The sequence below is a fragment of the Taeniopygia guttata genome, chromosome Z (genome assembly GCF_048771995.1).
Source record: "Taeniopygia guttata chromosome Z, bTaeGut7.mat, whole genome shotgun sequence".
Lineage (NCBI taxonomy): Eukaryota > Metazoa > Chordata > Aves > Passeriformes > Estrildidae > Taeniopygia > Taeniopygia guttata.
Genome location: NC_133063.1, coordinates 59,187,034 through 59,212,189, shown reverse-complemented (window position 1 = coordinate 59,212,189; position 25,156 = coordinate 59,187,034). Strand labels below are relative to the sequence as shown.

At 37.8% G+C, this 25,156-nt stretch overlaps 1 protein-coding gene across 6 annotated transcripts in view; it reads right to left on the bottom strand.

Moving 5' to 3' along the window:
• MAST4 (microtubule associated serine/threonine kinase family member 4) overlaps nucleotides 1–25,156 on the bottom strand; it is a 278,548-nt gene that overhangs the window by 189,917 nt on the left and 63,475 nt on the right. For 5 of the 6 annotated variants that reach the window (XM_072922412.1, XM_030258923.4, XM_030258924.4 and 2 more), the window contains exons 2-3: nucleotides 21,251–21,404; nucleotides 4,044–4,165 (exon numbers count right to left, since the gene is read on the bottom strand). In XM_072922412.1, coding sequence (XP_072778513.1) covers nucleotides 4,044–4,165; nucleotides 21,251–21,377 — 249 coding nt within the window. In that variant the 5' untranslated portion in view covers nucleotides 21,378–21,404. The remainder of the gene's footprint in view (nucleotides 1–4,043; nucleotides 4,166–21,250; nucleotides 21,405–25,156) is intronic. The other variant, XM_072922413.1, reaches the window with a different exon arrangement.

Genomic DNA, 25,156 nt, shown 5'->3' with positions numbered 1-25,156 from the left:
TAAAGCTGAAATCACACATCCAGTCTTGACTGAATTTAAAAGCCAAGTGCATCACAATCTACATGTTTAATTTGAGGATCTTTGTTATAGTGTATTTTTATTATGTGAATATTTCATAGGGCAAGTTACCATAATGTACTCTTGAAATATACTGTCTCAGAAAGCTCTCTGGACTGTGAGAAACAAAAACTGTTCTTGTGACACACATTATTTTTTTTAATTAATATAAAACAGATAAACAAAATGAAAGACTTCTTGCTCCTTAAAGCAAGAGATTACTATTTTTTTTAATTAGGAAAAAAACCACCATACAGCCAAACAAGCTATAAATCAATAAAACCCATAACAGGAGTTTGACAGTAAACCATGACAAAGCCAAATATAAAAAAAAAATTCCCAATTAATTTTTGCAAATTAATTTCCTTTCATCTACACATTTATCATTATGTATCATAGATACTTTATGTTTAGGTTTCCACTGCATTTATATAGGAAGCTAACTAGAAAATGTTAAAATCAAGAATTTCATTCAATCTGTGTCCCACAATATACCTTTATGACTATAAAACAGTAATTAATTGCTCAATTTCAGACTTGTTATCATCACTTTAAGCATGTCACCTTATTATAATGAGAATTTAACAAAATTGCCTTTATTTCAATTCATTTTGAAGCGTTTTCCAAAAATTCTTCTCACAGTAATAAATGGAAAAGTCAAAACTGTAAGTTTACAAAGGATATTTGAAAATACTTATGGAGTGGCAGGGGACTGGTAGAGAACAGGTGAATGACCCGTAAACTCTGGACACTGAATGAGGCAGCAACTTCACATTAACTTCCAATCCATCCTACCCTGAAGAGATGCCTGAAGTCGAGTGAGATGACTGACAGCCTACAGTGCAAGGAATCAGATAAACTACCTCTACCACAGTTTTCCTACACTCCTGCAAAACTCCTGCAAAGATGCATACTGAATCGCCTTCCAGGAGCACCTATTACTGACTGTGGGGAGGAAGAGACCGACCAGAACAATATGACCCATAAAAACATCCTAAAGCAGAACCACTCCTCATGTCAGCTTTCCCTTTCTCTTTAGTATTGAAGACATTCCACATAATTTTCTTAATGCTTTTAAGTCCACACTAATTCTCTGTGCAGACTCCCATTGTCTGTTTCACCATCAGAGAATCTGTCATGGACAGTTCGAAATGCTCATGACAGAAATTGAAGAGCAGCACAACTACAACTTAGCTGCCTCTGAAGTGAGGGGAGACCCCACTGCAGTCACAACTTCCTTGTGAGGGGAAGAGGACAGGCAGGCATTGATCCCTCATCTCTGGTGAGCAGTGACAGGACCCGAAGGAATGGCCTCGAGTTGTAACAGGGGGGGTTTAAGAAGTTTCTTCATCCAGAAAATGGCTGGGTACTGGAACAGTTCAAAAAGTTTGGACAATGCTCTCAGGCACATGGTGAGATTTATGGAATTGTTCTCTGCAGGGCCAAGAGCTGGACTTTATGATCCTTTTGAGTCCCCTACAACTCAGATTATTCTGTATTCTGTGAATTAAGGGTCCACATCAAATCCAATACACCACCCACTCACCACAAAATCAGCCTTCTCCTATAGATTTTTAAACCAGTCCTGCAGGTCTACACAGAAACCATATTTTTAATTTATAGTCCAACTGCCTATACTATAGGAGTGAATCATGCATAGCTATTGAATTCTACCTAAAGCAACACCTGCAGCCCATTTTTAATCAGTATTCTGTAAAAAAATCTATCATTTCCCACAGAAAGGTTTTACACCTGTGAGCCAGTGCAAGATTTTGTGAATTTTTAATAAATTATTGACAGAACAAGGAAATAAAATTACCTTTTTTTACCCTGTTTGCAATTGCACTAAACACTAGCATGTATCTTTGACCTGTCCACTTGTCATTCTTGTCTATATTGTCTCATAATCACTACTCAGTCAGATCCAGATCAGCTGAGTATCAACTCAAGTGAGAATGACTAGTTCTAGTGAAAGAACTGATAACAGATTAATTATTTTTCAGATGAGTGAGACAATACATTTAAAGTAATTTCAACTCAGACTGTGAACAGCTACACGAAAATTCTTCATAAAAATCTCTTCTACATAAGGGTAAACTCTCTCCTAGGTATGATTAAAAGCTCGAATTAATACAATCTAACAACAGGCTTCCCGAATTCAACTCTGACAAATCACGGAACCAAGAGGAAAAGAAAAGTATGCAAGGAAAGGGAGTGATCCCTAACTTTAAGTTAGGCCCCTTTTAAGCAAAAACCAAAGTCCTTCAAAATCCTGACAGCAAAATATTTGTCAAAGGAGGCTTGGAAAGAGCTCTGCCTATTTGACACTAACATTAACCTCCTTAGAAGGCAAGTCTGATCAGCAGTTCCAGATAAGAAATAAATACTTCTCAGAAACCTGCACCTCCACCCTGTGCACAATCTTCTCAGATCTGCTTCGATGGTTCTTGCCTGCTTTTGCACCAGCATGAAAGAAACTGCAGTCAGGCACAGATAAAAGATGTAGAGAGACAGGAAGGAAGAAGTCTCTGCAAGATATGCCATAAAACTACATAGGTGAGTTAAAGGGCCTTAAGGAAGCAAGGCTCACTGAATTTTTCATTAGTCTATTGTTTTATGACCATTTAAAGTCCTTATTGTCAAAATGTGCTGCACCTTCCTATAGTTTAAGCATCACAGCAAAACAAACACAATATTGCTAGCAGCATGACCCCTAACAGCTGTGCAGACAAAAAGAGACCATCAAACAGCAACACAGCCCTTTTTAAATTCAATTAATTTGGAAGAAATAATTTTTATTCTCAAATATAGAAAAGAAGAAAAAGAATGTATGTTTAATGTAATTAAAATTAATTTCTGATCATGCATCTATTTTCTTTTTCATTTCAATTATACTTCATTCACAATTAACAAAATACATAGGTTGACACTTAATTCCCTGGAAAATATTAGGGTTCAAAGCATATAACTTCCAATAGAATGAAGTGTTTGCAGTAAGTGTGGAGTCCAAAAAGCCGTATCTGCCCTAAAGAGCCATAAACAGCAGCAGCAGCACTACCAAGCAAAATCCAGAATTAGATTTATAAGTAAAGATTTGTGGCATTTGAAGTGAAATACTACTTCAGACAGATCATGGAGAAAACAGTCATCTACCAATATCATATGAAAAAGTGTCATGGTGATATCTGTTCAACATTGGCTGACCTTAGCTGCCTTCAGCTTGAATATTGTGTTTAAAAAATCCAAAACAAATCACAAAATAAGCTTCCCCTAGAAAGCAGATACAGATCAACAAAGTTTTAATGACCAAAATGGCAAGAGAGAGGGCAGGCAAAGCATACATTAATTTTTTTCTTTCTTTATACAAGTAACATATTACCACAACTCTTTGAATAAAAGTATAGGCTAGTACAAAGGGCCCTGCCTTAAATTTCAACACTTCGTAAGATTTTAATATACAGAAACACAAAGCAGTAAAACAGATGTTTGAAACCAAAAAGCTGAAAGTTCAAGTGTATGATGCATCTCTGCCCCTTTCTCTTCCCATATACTTTTATCCAAAAGGCTTCATTAAACACTTGCTTCACACATCTATGGCCTCATGAGGATTAAGTACTTCCAGAAGTGGAAACAGACATTGATAGGAAAGAATGCTCAGGAGAAAGGACAGTTGCCATCTATAGCATGCCCTTTTTTTAAGAAAGGAAACCATTTAAATGCAAGCAGCTGTATTAATGCAACATTCATCTCAGGCTTTGTGCAAAATTCAGAGTAACTGCTACCATAAATGTTATTCAGCTGCATTCAAATTAAGTAATGTTGTGTGTAGGCATGCATTAGGTACTTCAAAAATGCAGCATAAGGAGGAGAGATTGGTCTGGAAATAGACTCTGGTTTGATCCCCATCCTCCCACAAACAGACATTAAATAATGCTAGAGATAAAAATTTTTTGGTACATTTCTAGCCTTAAAAAAAAGTTACTCACCAAACTAGCAGTGAGTGAAGGTGCTGACTGTCCAAATGTTTGGTAGCGCATCCGAACAAGATTAGTGGTTTCTATAGGTTGCCACAGCTGCTGTCCAGTTGCACTGGGGAGCAAATATTTGCCTGTCAAGTTCAGAAAGAGTGAGTTAAAATATGAGAGGTTGCAGTTGAGGCAATGCAATGGACAGTTTACTGTAACACTCTTGCCACTGTGAAGCATCATTCACTGCAGTCCTGACCAGAGCTGATTCCAACTGAATTCCTGCCATTCCTGCTAGTCCTTCAGATAATCCTTCCACTAGATACAATTCTATTCTCAAAACTGTACCTTTTTCCTACATAGAAACATATTTAAAGCAACAAGAGATGCAAACATCTAGAATGCTAGTTCTGAAACTTAAACTATGAAAGCTAGTCAAAAATGAAAACAATAAAAATATATTGAGAAACATTCCTCTAGTTACCCCTTGAAGGAAAAAGGTTCTGAGTCTGAGGGACAAAGTGAGATTTATTGGAATAAGACACTTACCATGCAGACAATCACACGTTTTTGCGTGTGAGGACTATTCTGCTTCTATTCCAGAATTCCTCATAATCTACCGAATACATATCACTCAATTCCCAAGGATCTTTATCCAGTGTCACAAGTAAGGGGAGATGACCAAGGTGCAGGCCAGCCATTCCTTAGGAGCGCTGACATGGGGCTCTCAGTGCCTGTGCTCTCTGCTCAGTGGTGTCACTTCACTGTGGGCAGGAAACCGTGAGCCCAGGGCCACACAGGTCACAGGGCCACCCTCCCCACCACGGAGTGACACCACTCATTCAGGACCGTCTCCCTGCAGGTACTAATGAGGCAGACCACATCTCCTGCTCATGAAGCCTGAGATACAAACTAGCAGCAAGGAGAATATTCAGGGAATTAATACTAAGATGACAAGCATGTATCAATATTGTTAATTTCTCCTTACTTTCAGCCACTGTCAAGAAACAGGACAACAAGCCAGATACTGGTCTTAGCAATACGTCCACTTTAAGTTTTTACTTATCTCTGCAAACTGTGCAAAAGTGAGACAATCACATTACTAAAACAACTGTTTTCTCTTGGAAAACCAACAAGCTGATGCAAAGCAACAATTCAGAATTTTATTTTTAGTCAAAACTCAGTTTAAAAACACAATGCAAAATCTTGACTGAACAGATCAAATGAAAAACATCTCCAAACCATGTGGGCTAAATATTTCTTTCCTGAAATTATTAAACACCACCAGTTTGCGAAGAAATCAAAAGCCTCAGCTTCATAATTTTATTTTAACAGCACACCACACAGGGAATTGCTGAGGTCTCTGGGAAGTGACTGTCTTGGAAGCTAGAAGTTCCCAAGCAGCAGCAGAGGATAGTCTTTTAGCGCTTTCCAATTAGCCTTCCAAATGTGCTATTGTTCTTTGTTACATCGGTAAAGCGGAACCCATAAACATTTTTGCACCCAATTTGCTAACAGCCTGCCCAAGACTAGAAGAAAAATGTACTACAAAGCTGTAGTTTCTTGCCCATTATCTAGGATAACATTTCCCAGAACTGGAAAACCTGAATTAATTTCCCATCTGTTCTCTCTACCTCATTCTATCAAATTTTGATTCCCTTTTTGCATAGGCTCCTATCATACTCAACTAAAAGGATGCCATAAAGAGCTTAAGGCATTGATTGCAATACACACATCTTCGATATTCCATTTATGTCAATCCTCCAATATACCAGTGACATATGCAGTCAGAGAGAACTTAATATCTATCACCTCAAAAGGCTAATTCCTTCTCAAATGGACAGGAAAAAGAGAATTAGTTAGTGACTGCAAAAAACTAAGTTATACAAACCTTCCAGTTAAATAGGTATGCTTTACTTCTTTAATGCTTTCTACATAAAAAAAGGTCTATGCCTTTTCTTTCCTTCCTTTTTGACTCTACTTGTCAGACACTAGTAAGATGACGTTCTCAGAGAAGAGTGAAATCAAACATTTCCTAGTGCTGCAATCCATAGGTCTCCAGACTTCCAGCAACACCCAGACAGCTCCAAAGAAGCCATCGGCAAAAAGCTTCAGCAATACCTATTTTGTCAAGCAGACATACAATACACATTACTCCATATTAATCCACTCTAGAAGCCATTAGGAAAATTATGTTAAATAATTTTCAACTTCATCACTGTAGCATCATATTAGGGCATTTTATCCTCATAGAAATTAATATTTGAAAATCAGTAAGTCTTCATCTGATCCTTTCATAAAAAGGTTCATTCTATTAAAGTTTGCTCTAAAACTGGGGAACATCATCACTCTTTGGTTAACAAGCGCACTTTCTCATAGAGTGCTGTGGTTTAGGAATGGTATTCCCAACCTTAGTTTTTCCAGTAAAAAAGAAAATTGCAAGCTGCTCACCTCCCATTCTAGTGGGACAAACAGAAGGCAGAGATCAAGGGCTGAGGTAAGGACATTTACTGGAAATAGCAATGAGATAAGAAAATGAACAGCAACAGCAACAGTACCAAACACAAACATGTACACAAAGAGAGGGTTATTTACATGCAAAAATGATCAGCGAGTCCAGGACAACAAAAACCAATGGTGGACAGACCATCTGCCTGCCACACTGTCTCCAGGATCAGAAATAAACCCTTTTCTTTTTGGTAGCAAGAGAAAGAGACCCTTTCTCTTACCTCTCCAGCAATGAGATAAGATGGTAGTGAGTAACATTTGGGCCTTGGCCTTGCCCACTCAGCACAGCACATGGCAGCCCAGAACTCTTGGGCTCAGCAATCCAGCAAGTTTAGCACCCTGGCAGCCAGGACTACAGCACACACCACTACACCCAGTATTGTAAAGAAAATTAACTCTGTCCTGTCCAGAACTAGGACACAGGGGGTTAAAATCAGTCCCAAAATCCACTATCAGTCACTAGGCCCTTCCCAGACTGCCCTAATTTTCATTTCTCATAAATCCCACTTGAATTTCCCAAGAAAGAAGATGAAGGCAATAATTTGCATTTAATACACAAATTAACATTGTTTTAAGTCAAAATAAGCCAAAAGGTTTTAAATAACAAGACAATTAGTCTAGGAGGAGAAAGATATATGAGAAATAAGTGTTATTATTAATGCTTGCACTTTTTGTTGTAAATGTGTACCAGATCCAAAACATGAAGAGCTCATATTGTCTGTACCTTATCATGTGCAAAGCATTCTAAAAGTCTCCTTTACTATTTCTCCTTTACAGTTATCTATCTTTTACTCTTGTTTTTATCTTGCTCTGACATCTGAAAGAAAGTCTAAGGTATCTTGATGCAGAGGTTAGAGGAGATGCAATCCTACACAACAGAATCTTGTACTAAGCCCTTCCTTGAACTGTAATATTTTGCCTGACTGACAAGAAAGCAGAGTGGAGTTACTCAATACTATATAATCAGTATTTCCACTGTAAGAATTCACTTAATACTTCATTATTTTAACTCCATGATTAGCATCAAGAAGTACTTAAAATAATGTTCAGGGTTTCTGTTGAAAAGATAAATTAGGCAGTAAACACTATTAAAATTGTGAATAAAATCATGAGCATGTGTGATGCTGGAATTATCCCTCCTCCCATCTTTATCCCCAACAGGAGCCTTGAAGGTATCACAGTTTTCACAAAATACTGGAATTAAGGCAAACAGACTGTCTAGAACTACAGTTCTTCTTTTCATAGTACACAGGCTTTTAAACACAGAAGTGGCATACAAGGAATATGCTTTCTAAATAAGCAAAATTAGCCAGGCCTTAGACAAAAAGATGGTAACAGATAAATCTCTTATCTGAGAACAGAGCTAACCTACTGCATTAAACATGATAAAACAGTCCCTGCCCAAGTGAGTTCAACTCTCTCTCAATTCCTCCAATAATAATAAAAAAAATAAAGTTAAAAACCTCCTCATACTGTCCACTCCCTTTTTCCCTTGACATTATAGCACTCCTACACTTTTCTTGCTATAGTTTCATTCATAATTGAATGCATTTTACTGCTTTTGCATTTTTCTTTGCTAACCCTTGAATTTATACATATCCACACTTCCCTTTATTAAGTGATTTCAATGCCAGTATTATACAAAAGATTTGAGCTGAAATACATAATTATTTTCACACTGCATTCATGTCTGCCTTCAAGTTTAATGCTCCAAGCAGCTGCTTTCCTTTTTAAGTGAACTGATTCATGAGGTATTCACGAGGAAGGCTTCCACTCCACCTCAATCGTTCCATCTTAATTCAGTATTCTGGCCCATATACAGCAAATAACACTGCCAGCATCCAGACCATTGACACACTGGTAGTAATGTTCACATCCACTGATAGAGGTCCCCTACTTCTCTGCTCTTCAATTTCAAAATGGTCATTGTTGACTTCCTCCTCTACTTCCTCTGCAGAAGTTTTGACTTCCTGAAACTACCAGGATAGCCTAAAGTAGCTACAATGGAACTAACAGCATCACTTCCCATATCTGAATGCAATCCTTGTTAGTCCAACACATTTTGATGAAGGGTGGTTTAAATTGACAATGTAAAGGCAAAAATTTAGCATTATTTAACAGTATTACATCATTGTTGGTGAACATAGGCAATACATCACTGCAGCTCAGTGGCATCTTCCCCTTGAAGGTGCCTCTTGTACATCTAGATTCATCTGTAATGAGTATTTGTTGAAGGTCCAAATAGGACTGTTGTTAATTCTGACTTCTATTATGTTCAGCATGTGCCTCTTTGTTGTATGACTTACTGTATAAGGACAAAATTACTTGTGTAAGGACAAAGAGACTAAACCCACATACAACTCCACAAAAATCATTCACAAATCAGTCAGCAAAGCAGGCTTTGCTTTATTCTAAATAGAAAAGTTTTCCTACTGCTGAAATACTACTCTCCTTCCTTTGTCCCTCTCAAATGCATATCATAATAGGACAGCTGAGAATTACTAAATGAGCTCAAATCTAATACCTACAAATCTTCCATTTTCAGTTAGAATTTAGAAATAACTTTTTCTCTGATAATTACGCATTGCATTTGATAAGGAAAATGTTTTGGCATCCAAGTAAGATTTTACCTTTATAAAAGTGCATAGGATAGTGTAGATTGCACTGCTAGAAAGTCTGACAGCCAAAATGCAAAAACAAATACAGAGAAAGTATCTTGAAAATTTTTGATAGAAGTATTTTTTGTTTAAATAGTAGAAGCAGTTTTCTATTACACTACTGCAAACAGAAGACACACGTACTTTGCTAAAATGGAAGAATCTGAATTTGGGCTGACAGCAGCTATAGACACAATTAGTCCAAAGCAAAGCTGTGCATATGATTACAGTGAACCACAGACTTACCAGAAGCTAGCATCAATGTGTTTGTGTTAGCTGCTGTGAAATAGCAGTCTTCAAAATAGCCTCTTGCCATCTGGAAATCTTTAAGGCAAGGGCCAAGAAATACTTATTTCAATTAATTATCTTGTTAAATCCACTATATGTATTTGTGATACAAGTGCAGAATATTTTTTAAAAATACAGAAAGCTAGATACTTCTCCCTCACTGGTTTACTTAAAAATATAATTGATCTTATCTAAAGAACCTATACTCTGGACAAGTCAAATTTGCCAAGCACATTTTCAAGTGCGTTTCTCACTCCACACCTCTTTTTGGGGAGCCTCAGGAGCACGAGCTACCACAGAGCAATAGCAACAAGCCACAGCAGAAGAGGAACCTGGACTCTACTGCAGAGTGCTCTGGATCATAAAAATGTTCTGAGAAGAAACACTGATGGGTACTGCTCCCTCTTCTTACCCCTGGCAGATTTCCAAACACAAAAAAAAACCAGAAGAGCTGGGTTCATTGACAGGTCTTGATGTGAACAAAAGAAACACTGAAGCCACCACCTGCCACCAGGTCACCAGAAAAGCAATGGCAATCCCAACATACCCAAAGCAACTACTGTTACCAGAGGATATATTGTCTACACCTGGTGAGCTAACACAATGCTTATTCTCCAGAAACTACTGGCCTATGGAACTGCACAATGTCTACTGTGTAAGAAGGAGAACTGCAAGTTCACCAGCCCCTGTGCCCTGCCAACTCAGACAGGTCAACTGGAACATCAGGGATCAACAACCACCGGAGACTACCAGAGAGACCCCCCCAGGACAGAACATGTGTAAAGGGGAAGGAAAACATGTTAATGATTTCAGGGTAATGATTGTCATATTCTGGGACAATCAATCAATATTTATGTAAAATATAGTAATATAAACAGGAACTTCCCTGTACTCAGAATGCATGGCTTTGGGAAAAGTTATTCCCCTGTGCATCTTGACAGATAAAGAATGCCTGCTTCTTAATGCTACATTGATGTTAAGAACTTTTTTATTTTACCAAATTCTTGATAACACTACTGCCACACACAAACTGCCTGAGCAGCAGGAGGTGAAGACCAAAGCACGAAGCAGTATACCACCACTTTTACTGCCACAAATAAGTGAAGGCTCACTCCAGGTTCAGACGCCTGCCAGGTGAAGGGCAGAGACTCCCACCTTAGTATTCACTAAGTGCAACTTATGGCATTTAGCTTTACTGACTCAAATTGAACTCCTACAGACATCCCAGCTGTAAGAAGTGATGGGGACACTGCAAATTTTAGGGTCTATTTTCACATCTGGGGCAGGGAGGAGGGGTGGAATTAAAGCCCATAATTCCCATTAGCTGTTAACCAGAAAGGAAAAGAGTGGATGGATTTGAAGCCATCAGGTCATCACTAGGAAACCTTTCAGTATTTTGCCTTATTCTATTGTAGTTGCACCAGCAAGTTTTACTTAAATTTCCTATCACCAACATGAAAAAAAAAAAAAAAACAAAAAAAAAAACCACCATACCGTTTCAATAATGTCTTATTTATTGCCCAGAACTTAAAGCAGCATGTTTTGCATATTACTCAGCTACATCTGGTTGAAGTTAATGAACAATGCCACTTTCCCAGTCTGATGCAGAAGGTGAAATTTTCCTTTCAGCCAATTTGTCCCCTAAACATAACATTATTCAGGTAAGCTTATAATTACAACTGACTCAATTGCAAATTCTTTTGTTATTGTAGAAGAAGCCTTCATAAAAAAATCCTATTACACTCATTATAGTTCTTTCACTTTTTGATGTATTATAAATCTCCTAAAATGCTCTATATTTGTTTCACTTTCCAAAATTAGATGAAGCATTGGCACCCTCAGGCACATGGATTCTTTGAGTCATTCTGAGCACGGCCAGAAGTTGGACTCATTGATCTTTGTGAGTGCCTTCCAACTCAGGCATATGGTTCTATGATTCTGGGTGACAAATCATGAAAAATAAATGTGGCCCACCAAAGGCAAAAATTCGGGGTGAGAATATGAACCTAAAAACAACACAAAAAATGCAGTAGACATACCTTAAAATCTCACCAGTATTGTCAGAATTGGAACTGGAAAAGGCTATATCAAGTTTTGGACCACAAACCAGTAGAATGAAAGTTTAGATCTGTATCAAAAAATACAAATATATACATATATATAGAAAATGAAGCCTCCATTAACTACAAAGGCAGGCAGAATCAGGCCTGTTTATAAATCAATTACCAGGAATAATACATTACATCCCAGAAATAAGGGTTCATGCTTGGAACAAAATTCTCTCACTGAAAGTCATTTAAAAGACAATACAAAATTTTGCTGATAAGGAAATTACTCAGAGTTCCTTTGCTAACAGATACTCGCTGAAGTTATATTGACTATTTGCAATTTATTATTGAAGTACTGTGACAGCAACAGAATATCTGAAATGCATTTGAGATCACTAGCAAATGTCTCTAACCTTAAATTAGATTTGGAGGATAAGGATAGGTTTGGGGGTTTTGGTTTGGTTTGTTTGGTTGGGTTTTTTAAGTTTTCCATACCAAACATACCTAACTCACTAGCACTGTTAGCCAACCAATGACAACAATAACAATGTGATAAAAACACCCTACAGATTGAAGTTGTCATTCATGACACTACTTCCTTACCTCACAACTCTACTGAAATACAACTCAGCAAAATAATTAGTTGGTAATATTTATCAAAGAGCTCTGAGATAGAACATTCTACTGCTTCCTTTTCTTTGTCTTAACAACAAATAGGTCCTTTTCCTGTAATTCTAACATGAAGCTCCAAAACTTATAAACTGCCAGTCCATCCTATAACACAAACATAATATATAAGTGTTACTGCATCCCTTTCATCCTTTTTTACAGCTCATACCTGCTCTAGAGAAATTTCAAGGTCCAGTTATGCAACTTTGGTAACAGTAATCAAAACAGACATTTAAGATCCATACTGCACACATGATACTACAGAAAGCACACTAAACTACATTCAAGTGATAATGAGACAGAGTTCCCTTCAACGTATAGTCTATTTTGCAAAAAAAAGAATCCTGCACACCAAGAGGTCAGAGGTAACTGATACTGGCAGACTTACAACAAAACTGTGCCTAAAACACAAAGGACCTCAAAAATTCACTGTTGCTCAATTCAAACATTATGTGAACAGCTGCTTCAGTCGGTGGCCAGTACTCTTGGCTCATAACTCTTCACCAGCTCAACATCTGGGGTTTTGCTGACAGAATTTATGGTAAGGAATAAACATCTCCACTGCACTATGAAGAACATACCCAGCAACCTATAACTGACATTAAGACAAACATGAAATGATGTGTTAACTTGCTATATTCTCTAGAGTACCCACTGTGACCCATTCTTTTGTGTCATGTATATGTTGTTATGCCCCATAATTAAATTCCTACATGTTTACAGTAATTTTTCCAAAGGTTGAGTTTCCCAATAGAAAATCCTGCTCCTATTTTCACTGGAAAATATCTATAAAATTTTCCACTCAAGTTGTCAACCTTCTTTCTATTAAGTACAGGAAGTGTTTTTTCCCCCTCTTCTCAAATATTTCCCCATCTGTACATTCAATTTATTCTAAAGCAAACAACTTGAAGAAAGTAAATATGTGGTCAAATCATTTGCTTTGCAACATCCACTAGAGAGACACCACAGGGAAAAAACTAGGAAGACTTAAGTCTCTAGGAGTATAGATCATGTGTTCTTGATGTGCAATTATAGTTTATTTATAAATATGCTGCAGTCAGTTTTGCACTAATGAGCTCAGGTACTAGCAACAACAGGACTGCAGCCTCACAAACTTCAAATTTAGTTAATCAGCTGATTAAATAGAAGCATATACCTAAGTCCAGGCAAGTGGACTGGACTTTCATCTGTGCTTTTACAGTTTCACTGCTAAGCATACTTGATCCAGTTAATTCAACAGCTCTTAGGGTACTTCTTAAGGAGCAACATCTCAAACTTCAGAAATTTAACATGAATATTAATTTTCTCCACTTTTTGTTTTTCCATTATGACAAATAACTCTTAACAATTTTCAAGCTGCTTTTGTAAGTGTCCCAAAGAGGGTTAAACTCTATTTCTCCCTCCTTCAAAACTGGCAGCTTGCAAACATATCTGCTAATTAGGCACTCTAAGGCTACAGTTTGCTTTGATCTTAACAACAATCAACTTCTCATGTTCTGATGATACAAGCACGATTAAGCAGCAATCGAGGAGTTAAAGGCAAAATAATGAGACAGGAATACAATATCTTCTGCTCTCATCTCATTTTATTACATGGTGCAGACTCCAGACATGTCAAAGAATATGGAAATTATCTTGCTAGGCATACAGGGAAGTAAAAATCAACTCCACTATGCAGGCTGATTGGAGCCTTAAATAATGAAGGTAACTAACAATGACAAATATAACCTAATGTCATCTCAAACACTAGCGCAACAAGAACCATCTAAAAATGCGCATTTCATAGCAGAATATATTTACTTCATCTGGAGAAGACAGCTTTGTACTGAATGCACTGAAAAAAAACGAAACAAAAACCCTCCACATTGCATTTCCTCAGCCATGTAATTATATAATAGATTGCTTATCTCCTTCTAGTAATTTTGGAATAGGTTTAACACGTGGCATGGTGCTTTAAGGAAACCTTTGAGGAGGCAATTGAAAAGACTGCCAGACGTGCTCTGGGTAGGCAGTGAATGAATGAAGCACGTTGTGCTTGTGTCATGCACACATGGCTGCTGAACCTTCCCACCTCTGTAGTCCGGAGCCCAGCGGTGTTAGCACCGGTGCTGGGCTGCTATTCTCCCTTTGCTGCTGTTGGGGAGAGCCCTCAGGCAGCTGCAGCTGAAATCAGGCTTTCTAAAGAGGGTACATCCAGTCCTGACATGCATCACAATGAAAGCCATTTTGAAATACTTCTGCTCTGATATGAGACGGGAAGAAAATGCAGGAAGTAAAATTTCATATTAATAGGCACATCTGATAGAGCATTGGCATTGGCAGTCATTCTTGCCCCATATCCTACAGCACCCCAGCTTCTGGGGCTGGGGAGCGGCCAACTTAGAGTCCACTAAGCTGTATCCCCAGAGACAGCTATGAAATAACAAGGCTTTTTATGGAGTGGTGTAATAATGTATTGTATTCATATATTCCTGGTGTAAATATGTATAATTTCTTCCATAATAGGAAAAATTTTGATTATGTACACAGGAAATATGGAACACTTCCTCATATCTACACCAAGAGGCCATCATTGTTAGAAATAACCTTTTTTTAAATGTTGCCATTAAACTAATCATAACATCACTATGACAGCTGTTGTATATTATGGGAAAGTCTCATTTCCAAAAAGGTTTCAAGGTACAAGTCATATGATTGTACAAGTTCAGTTTTCCCCATTCACCAAGCTGTACCAAATAGCTGACACTGTAAGACTTCATGAGCTAATCTCCATTTTCAACAATATGAATGCTAATTTATAAAGCCCAATGTTTGTGAAAATGCTACTACAACCAATTGCTCCTCTGTAGGAACGGGGAAAACCTCCTCTTCCAGCACATGCCAACCTATGGATAAGAGAACAGCTTGTTTTTCATGGTCCATAAAGCTGTTGATCTTTCTGCTAATTAGTGTTAGCAGAGTGATGAATCTCTGAAGCAAAAAAAAACAGACTGAGAATTCCCAAATTCATTTCAAATCAACGACAGATTAATTATACAGAAATAACAACAATTGCTGAGCGTCTTTGGATGACTGATAACTCAGAGGTGGAAAGCTGATCAACGCAAGAACATTAAAGAAAAAATATATAAATCACAAGGGGTTTTTTGGTTTTAGCTCTTCATGATCTGCAGACAATGCATGATCAGAAGAACGTGAAGTAATTTTACTAAAGTAGAGTGTTTTAGGATCCTTGGATTTAAGATTCTATAAAATGAAATTAGTATGTATTATGTTACCTGTACTTGTGTAAGATCAATATAAGCCTAGCAGATAACAGCCCTACCACAGTTAGACACAATTAGCCCAGCAGAAAGTCTTTTCCAAGTAGTTATCGATGAGATAACAATAGGTGAGATAAAAAGTTCAAGCTATAGGTAGCTAAAATGCATTTTTTTCTTTATATATAATGGCAGGGCTTATCAGTATGCTATAGAAATAACTAAGTTAGCTGTAGTAATCTCCAATAAATATGTTCCAGAAATCTGTCCTTGCATCTTTCAGAAGTAGAAGGGGAGATAGCAATCTCCAAATGCTGCACAGCAACTGAGAAACCAGGACTGCACTGCCAATCTCAGGGCAAAGTGAGGAGCAGCAGCAGGGCATGAAAGTCAGGGCAATTTGTTTTGCTTGCCCAAGTGATTTGCTAGGTTAACCCTCTCCACAACGAAAGCTCATTTAATTTCTCATCCTTTCACATCACCTTCTGCTGTGGATTCCATTTAAGCCTCTCTGAACACAGCAAACTAAAATCTGTAGACAATTTAAGCCAAAAACCCTTTGACTATAGACAGCCCTTTGAAGTTTATGGCGATCAAGACAACCAGCCACCACAGAAAAGCAGCTTTTTAATTAAACATATTTTCTCCTGATTTGAAACAAGTTTTAAAGTCTCAGTCTGTGTACCATTGGAAATCCTTAAGAATGCAAAGGCTACAGCAAGAGGTACTGAAATACAAGTGTATTAAACAAATGTCTGTTGTCCCAAGAATAACAGAATTTATCTCACCTATCACACTTTCCTCTCAATCCCATCTAGCACACTGCCAATGCCCCTACACCCAGAGGGCACCAGCAGCCCTCTGAAGCAATCCTCTTTTCCCTCTCTATCTGACCTACAGCTATGAAAAAAGCAGCTGCAGCTGCGCTTTGTGACAGGGCTTATCCTACAGTTAAACAACCTGTGCAAGGATTGTTTTTTACACTTTCTGTAGCACAAGCAAAACTTTTAAAGATCCTGTTTACTTCCCAGACAAAGGGTGTGGCAAGTACTGTCATGGGCATGTGTTCATGCAGGGAAGGGGGAATCTGGAGCAAGAGAGAAGTTAGGACACAGCAGAAAAGAAAAAGGCAAATACTGATTATAGTGTAATGTGACCATGTTATCCAAAACTTTTAACCTGTTGGAAACATGACCTTTCAAATTAAAAGATGAATTGGTCAGAAATTGCATTCAAGTTCTTTTACTCTGAGATTGTTCTATCTCATGAATGCTTATGTTTAGCAACCACAGTTATTAAATACTATTTTTTCATCTTATCTTTCTATTAAATAAAATTGTTATCACTTCACAACAAGAACTACTAAGGGAGATTTGCTAGACTAATAGTAGGCCACACACTATTTTCATTCGAAGCTTAGTCTCTGTTTTTCCAGAAGTCTTCCTCCTTGGCAATGAAGATTAAGGAAAGCAATACTGTTGCAACAATTATATTGAAGTGGTTTTTCCAAAATATAGTAGCATGGTGTCAGCAGGAACCACTATTCATTTATTTTATTGGACAAACATTAATCAGTGGCTGCGTAGCAATTTTCTACAGAATGCAATAGCAGATTTATTCTCAAACACATTGATTTCATTTTTCTTCTACTTTGAAAAGCATTCTTTGCTGGTCACTGAAAACATGTGGTTCCTGGATTGCTTACAACTGTGCAACTCACAAGAACAATTTTGGCTCTAGTTTCCCTGAAGCTGTGTCAAAAATAATTTCAATTTCTATCCTACCTCTGCAGCCTCTTCTCCCAGATCATGATCAGTACATTACAATGGCTCCGTACATCATTCTCAATTTTTCTCCTATTCATATATAAAGAGTTTTGTAATTTACTTCAGCCAATTCAGTATAGTAGCAAGTCTCATTCGATGTACTGCAACAATATAGATTTTATTTCTTCTCATATGCTCCGCATAACACTATTCTGTCCTGAAAGCTAAATAAACTCATTTATTTGGGATCTATTCCCAAAGCTAAAATCTCTACATATTTACCTCTATTAGTATCCAGCTCTGCAGGAATTGAACTATTTTGTTTTATATAAACAAATAAATTTTTGTTTGTTTGCTTTCATTGTTAACGCTGCTTATGGTCCATGGCTCAATAATACTGTTTTTAACAGCCAAAGGAAAGGCACAGTAAAATACAAAGTGCAATTCACCTTTCTAACATCTGGAGTGAGCAACACACCAGCGCAAGAATATTCTGCAAATTTCCAAGCTAGAAGTCTTGTCTCTTGCTTTACTTACTCCCATTGACTGTATTTTAGGAATCACACATTTTTAACAACAGAGGCAGAGACTGAACTGAAAATAATTTCAAATATATTTTTCCAAATTATTTTCCAATGAACTGATACCCACTGTTAAGTTGGCACTTTAAGTGCTAGCTTTTTTGTATTAAAAGTAACAAAAGACAAGAGGAAGACAGTAACTATTAATAGTGATATTAAAGATCAAGTACTTTCTCAAATTACAGGTCATCAAATATATTCTCCCCCTTTATGGACCAGGAATATTTTTTCAAAAACATTAAGACTTAAATAGAAATTTGGGAGGGAATGTGTGAACATAGAAGTTATGCCTTACTAAGCTCATGTCAGCTCACCATTTTAAAAGAAGGATTAATTGTGCGCCACTTCTTTTTTTAATGACATTGTGATTCTTTTCGTTTCAAACCACAGCACCAAACCACTCTTAAGCATTAAAGAAATCTTTAAAAAACCCCAAAACTTCAGTATGTTAAAAAAGGTATGTAAATACGTGACCAAAGCAACATTATTAACTTCAGATTACTGAACATTTGAAACAACTCTAGGAATTAGTTCTCTATCTGCAGTGGTTTATTTAAAACAGTTTTTAAAAAATCCCTAAAGAATATAAAGAACTTTCTGTCATCAGAATGATTTTGATTAATTCAATCAGTATCATGAAAGCTGTTAAGATATTTAAATTATTTTAAGATACCAAAGCCTTAGGGTATTCAGGTTCATTTAAAGTGCAATGGTAATACAGCAGTTTAACATCATTGCACACTGACATGAAACCCTGCACAACAGATTGCATGCAGGAAAAAAGCATATCCATTTCCCTTTATAAAGGCCTCAAGCAATAATTCAAGCATAGAGATAAAGACTAGAGACTGTGGTAGCCAAGCACAATTGCTATGGTTGTTTTTGATTAGGCTGTCTTCTTCCTCTTTATCTGCATGGCTTGTATGGCACAGATCAGTTTTTAAAGACCACCACTCCACTTTAAAGTTAGACAAAAACAAAATTAAAGATCCACACCAGCTCCTGCTAAAAAAAATAACTATGCTGGCAGTTTCTAGTCTCACTAAAACAGTAGTTTAGTTTACACTCTGTTATAAATGAAAATTTGTCCAGCCAAATTAATATGAAAAATAAAATATTTATTTTGCAATCAAATTTTATCTAGCCAGCCACACGGAAAGAACAGAGCCGAACCCGGGGTCGGCCCTGGGTGTGCAACAAGGAGTCAGCCTCAGCAGAGGTTTTCCTCCATGCCCACACACCTCCATCCTGGCACAAGCGGTTTTTATAGGGAAAATTCCGCCTGAGGCCAAGATTTCAGCAATCAGTCTTTTCTTCTATTCAGAGTCCATATGCTAATAAGATTTTCCTTTTTGGTGATGAGGGAGAACAAATCACTGTCTGGAGTTTGTTGAATCCTTTGATGAAATTTACGGGAACGCTGTATTCACATGTATCTGCCCAAGGATTTCCATGATATCCATCTCGGGTCGTTCACGCTAACGATCAGCACCTGGGGTTTCTGTATCTCCCCAGCCATGGCCCATCTCCTGGCGAGCCGTACCTTCTTACTTGTAAATCAGTTTCCAATATACACCCGGTCTCACCTGCGCCTGTGAGGGTGGGGGGCGAATCCTAATACAAACATGTATACTCTAACAAATATTCAATATCACATATATCATATTAGAAATGGCGTGAATTATATCTACTACACATAACACACTCCAAGCTTTCAAAGCTGTAACACTCCAGAGCTGCCAGAGAGTTTACTGAAATGGTTACCAAAATTGACACTTGTCTACTGCAGTATTTTTCATGAAAGCCCATATGGATCACAAATACTCTTACACTGTTTCTGAAAGCTTTGTAACAACTCATGACAAAAAGGAAGTTGCAAGGGAAATGACAGATCTTACCCTAGTGACACTAAAAATCAGAGCAACAATTATGTGATTATAAGATACAAGAAATTCCTGTAGTAGCATATGTTTTTTCTTCACATGAAGTGTGAACCTAATTCTTTAGGTTCCTTAAGACAAAATTATTTGTCATTTACCAGAAGCCATGTAGGTGATTTTAAGGTGGTGAATACAAAGAGTCATTGCTGTAACTTCTTCGAGCTTCTTCCAGGGAAAGATTAGGGAAAGGGGTAGGAGAGAAGTGTGAAAAGCAAATATTCTAAAAGTACTTTTCAGACACTTACTGCGGAAGAGTCAGCTCTATCCACTGTGGAACCATTTTTCATCCCCAAGTAATAACAACTCTAAACAATTCACAGAATTTAGAGACAGAGGACAGTCCTATCTCAAGTAAATACCATTTCAACTTCCTCTAACCTAAATTTAATGTACGTGATTCTAATATCAATCAACATCACTCAGACAGATAAAACAACTTCCTCATGAGGGGAAGAGGAGGGGCAGCAACTGATCTCTTATCTCTGGTGAGCAGTGACAGGACCTGAGGGAATGGCCTGAAGCTGAAACAGGGGAGGTTTAGGTTGTGTATCAGGAAAAGGTTTTTCACCCAGGGGAGGTCAGGCACTGGAACAGGCTTCTCAGAGAAGTGATCACAGCACCCATCTTGACACAGTTCAGGATGTTTTTGGACAATGCCCTCAGGTATATGGTATGACTCCTGGGGATGGTTCTGTGCAGGGCCAGGAGTTGGACTTCCAACTTAGTATGTTCTGTTATTCTGTGAAATTTCTATCTTCAATAAATTTATTGAAATCTATTGTTCCTCTCACCAAGTACAACAAATTCCTCTATTACCCATTATGCACTTTAGAAACATATTTGATTCAAATTCCAGTGAATTTAACTTTTTTTAAAATACAAAAACTCCCTCTTTTTTTAATATTTAATTTGTCCCATAGTCAAAACCAATCACTCTTCAGTGATCATCACTACCACAGAGTACCAGTCACAGCACCTAGTATCTAGAAGATACTACCAGGGCAGGGAGAGCATAAGCCCTCCTCAAGCATCCTGCTACCTCTGCATGGCTCCACAGAGGAGAAGATGCAATCCACAGCTTGTGGCTAGTTGTAATGCTGTTCCTCCCCTGTGAGTATTCCACCACATAAATTATGTCTAATTGCATTTTCTTTAATGAAATCCAGTCTAAAGGCACCATTCACGAACTTCAACTCCTAGAGGAAACTAGATATAGGCGATCCCACGGATGGATGCACCTGAGTCAGCAAGATAAATGCCACAGCCATGCAAATCTCAAGATAGGGGTGATTTTCAGGCTGTGCTTGGCCACCTGTCAGCAGCCCCTAGAGGCAGAACCTCAAACACGACTCATCTCACTGTCAGGGAACACACTGGGAAGAGACTTATGGAAACTCAGGTGGAGCTCACACCTCCCACAAAGAGTTCAGCCACAAGGCAAACACCAAGACTCAAGGTGCCATCAGCTCCTTGTGCTAACCCAGGTGACACTACACATACCCCAAACTCACCAGTCAGAGCTCCTCCAAGGCTTCCTCTCCTGAGCTGTCTCCCATCTTCACTCAACTGCCTTTTAAATTTAGGAGATTTTCCGAGGCCAGAAGACACTTCAGGACTGCTGGATTTTCGGAAAGGCATAGGTGGAGGTGACAATATGTGATCAAGCTGCAAAGAAACAGAAAAAAAATACATACCTATACTGTTTAAATGCTTATCTTCACTGAAAGAAAAATGTAAGTTATCTTCATCTAAAGATTATGACATCATTGGGGGAAAAAAGATCGCAAAGATCTTAAGGTAAGTAATTTGCTAACTGAAAAGAAAAAATTTTCAAGCGCCAGATTTGTGTCTGGCTCTGTAAGAAAGCCATCCTCCTCTTGAACAGTTAACGCCACCTCCAACCAATCTCACACAAAGAGTATTGCGCACAGAGGTCCTGTCTCAAGATAAAAGGGCTCATACTTCATCTTACTCATCCTTCCATAAAGCAGCATTTCTGCAGTTGTGAGACGCCTGATCTGGAAACCTACTCCAGACACCGACCGGCTCTTCCAACGTTTTTCTTTGCCACGTTTTCCCCACGTCCACGTTAGCAGTCACTAGATGGCACTGCACCATCAACAAACTGCAAACCACTGCCCAGTCCAGGGAAATAGCAACAAACAGATTTATCAACGCCAGTGAGGAAGAAAAAATAAATTATCCTGTTTATAAAAGGCACATTCATTTATACTGACTTTGAAGTTAAACAGAAATACAGATCCTCATTCTTCAGACGGGGTTCCTGTCATCATAGCCACAAAACATTTTAGCTGCCTGGTCTTGACGATATGTCTAATGTCTCACTATTTGATAAAGTCCACTAAAACAAGACAAAATGCATGTTAGCAAATACCAAGAAAGTACAAAAAAGCAGGGTATGCAAGTATACAAAACAGAAAAAGTTCTACAACCATCCTTCTCCTGTAAGTGCTGCAGTGGCATAGTGTCATCATTTTGAAAAATCACTCATTTTTTTTTTCTGTAATATTTATACCCTAATTCTTACTACATTTTTTTAGGAAGCCAAACATGTCTAAGTGTTATATTTTTACAGTTCATGTACTGAGACTTATCAGCCAGAAAATCTATGCATCACCTGCATACCTGACTCTTTCATCCTTTTTATCCACTGAAAGGAATGGGTCAAGGTCACAAGAAACACTGATGAATCTGCACAGCAAAGCCCATTTTTGCTTACAGTTAATCCAACAGCAATCTACTGTCTTCCCTACAAAGCATTTTGAATCCCATGTTTAGTTCCCCATGTACTTCATATTTCAGGTTAGTTATTGTTTTGGGGATTGTTTTAAATGTTTCTTTAATCAAATCTGCAGCTCAATGGAAGTGTATATACACTCCTAAAACATCAAGAAATGCAACTGATTTCTTAATCTGCTTCTTCAGTATATTAAGACTCATTCATGTTCACAACAGACACTGAAGTATTTGATTAACTCATAGCACATGCCCTTAACCACTAAACTGAGTGGTTTTGGGGTCACAAAGAATATTTACTTGACAATTGCTACTGTTCATCTTCCACAAACACAGGCTTGTCACAAATATTTGTATTTACAACTTCTAAGATACCTCACAAGATTAATTTAAAATTTAAATACAAATTACACTTTTAAAAAGGAAGCAACTGACAACAGCTAACTTGTAAAAAAAAACCACCATTCTGAGAGTCTTTCATGTAAAAGCAGATACTCAAGCTACTTACTGACTGATGGATCCTGATGGAGATTGTTTAGTTCTAGACTCCAAATTAGTCCTAGCATCTGAAGATGACATGATCCCATCAAGGCTTTAGGTGAGTTACAGGCAAAAATTCATGCTTTCTTGAAACAGGTTCACACTTCAAAGTAATCAACACACTTTAAATCTCTTTTTTCCCTGAACTAAGGTTCATCAAGCTTTTAAACCACATAAGGAAAAAAAAAATCAATTCATGCTCTAAGCTCCCTACACATTAGCACTTAAGCCAACATAACAAACTTTTGCATCTTCCATTCTCTCATCTTTTCCCCTTTTAACCAGATATTCAAACTTTGTGATTGTTCAAGTCACTCCCACAATGAATAGACTTGTGCATTCCACAACATGCAGTCTGATTTAAAGTCATTATTCCCAAATAAGCTGTGCTCCATTTTCACATCTTTCTGGGTTTCAGAAGAAACCTTAAGACAGTGCTATAGTACAGACCATCTAGATCTTCAACTCATAATTAAGATGCTATCCCAGAAAGCTAAGACAGTTTAAATATTATCCCCTAGTAGCTCATAGTCTTAATAGCAGTCCTACCAGTATTCTCTCACAAAGGTACCCTCTTGTTACTGAGTGACTCTATTACACCAAAAGACATTTTTAAGGTGTAAGACTACAAAGAAACAACATGGAAGTACAAGATTTAGTATTTTCATACTGATGGTGAAACCTTGCTTCACAGAAACAATTACACATGTATCAACAAAGCATTTCTGAAAGCTATCCAAAGACTCACTTTTGCTTCCAAAGGCCCAAAATAATCTAAGAGCATGTAAAATGTGTATTTGACAGGAGTCTGTACATTCTGATATTGTAGTAAACCAAGAGCAGGCAAGGATATACCCTTTAACAGCCTTGACATAACAGCTCTGGATGTCTGGGAAATATGAGAGAAAATGAACTGCAGAAAGCATCCAGGCTTGCAAGTGCCCTTCCTGTGCCAGCCTCTAGACAGCAACACGTACCAGAACCCGAGGGGTTTATAGCCCCCATTCAGACCTCATTTCAAGCAAAAGCATTTGTAGCAGACGAGGCCCTCTACTCTCAATGGAATAGCCTTCCCATCCTCACAGGTCAAGCATTCAAGTCCAAGGAAATCAAAAAGAAAACATTAGATTCTACTTCCTTGGAACACAAAGCTGGTTCTGAAGATGCATAACCTATTCAAATCCTACAAAGTGGTTAATTTAGTCAAAAAGATTCTACAATCATTCAGTAAGAAGATTACATCAAATTCAAATAATAGCAAGACCTATTCCAACTTGTTAATACTTATTTGAAAGACCTCCTGGAAATCTGAACCATGAAAGTTCAGGCTGTGCATCTTATCAGATTGTAAGATTAGACACTGCTGTCCACAGGACAACAGTAAAGCAACCATCTAAAATCTGAAATTCTAGACACTACCACAGAGATTTTAAATACTTTTAATTAAGCTGCTTCTGCTCAGCAATCAGTTTTGCTCATCCACAATCATCACTGTTTTGGTATTTACTTCACACTTACTAGCTATATGGTCATGTGCTGATGGCATGCAAACACAACAGGATAACCAAGGTTAGACTGGTTTCCCTTTTTTATCAGTCAAATTGCAAGTTGCAGGGAATACAATAGTTATATCCTTGCAGGAAGCTTCCAACAGATACACATTCATCTTACATCTTGAGTGGCTATCTCATGCTCTGCCCACTGTCTTATTACTGCACTCAGGCTGCAGCCATATCCTTCTCTCAACACCCTTTGAAAAGAAATGTTAGAGACCTTGGGAGCACTGGGGTAACAGAGAGCAGGTTTTTAAGCTAAAAAGAGGGAAACAGTGAAAAATGAAAACTGTGAAAACAATGTATTTGAGTGCCCTGTATTTAAAGTACAAGGGGGATTAAGTTAGCCTTAGAGTGTATTCAGGCTGCTTAGAGAGGGATTTTTAATCAGTGCACATCTCACCACCAGTCTCTGCTGTTAATATTCACAATGCATGGATAGGTAACTTATTTAAAAGCCTCCCTCCCCCAGCACTAAATAATACCTTCTCAATAAAGGCACTTTGAAAGACAGAAAATGTACAACAAACACCAACCTATGATGAACATATTGTTTACTTCTTTCAA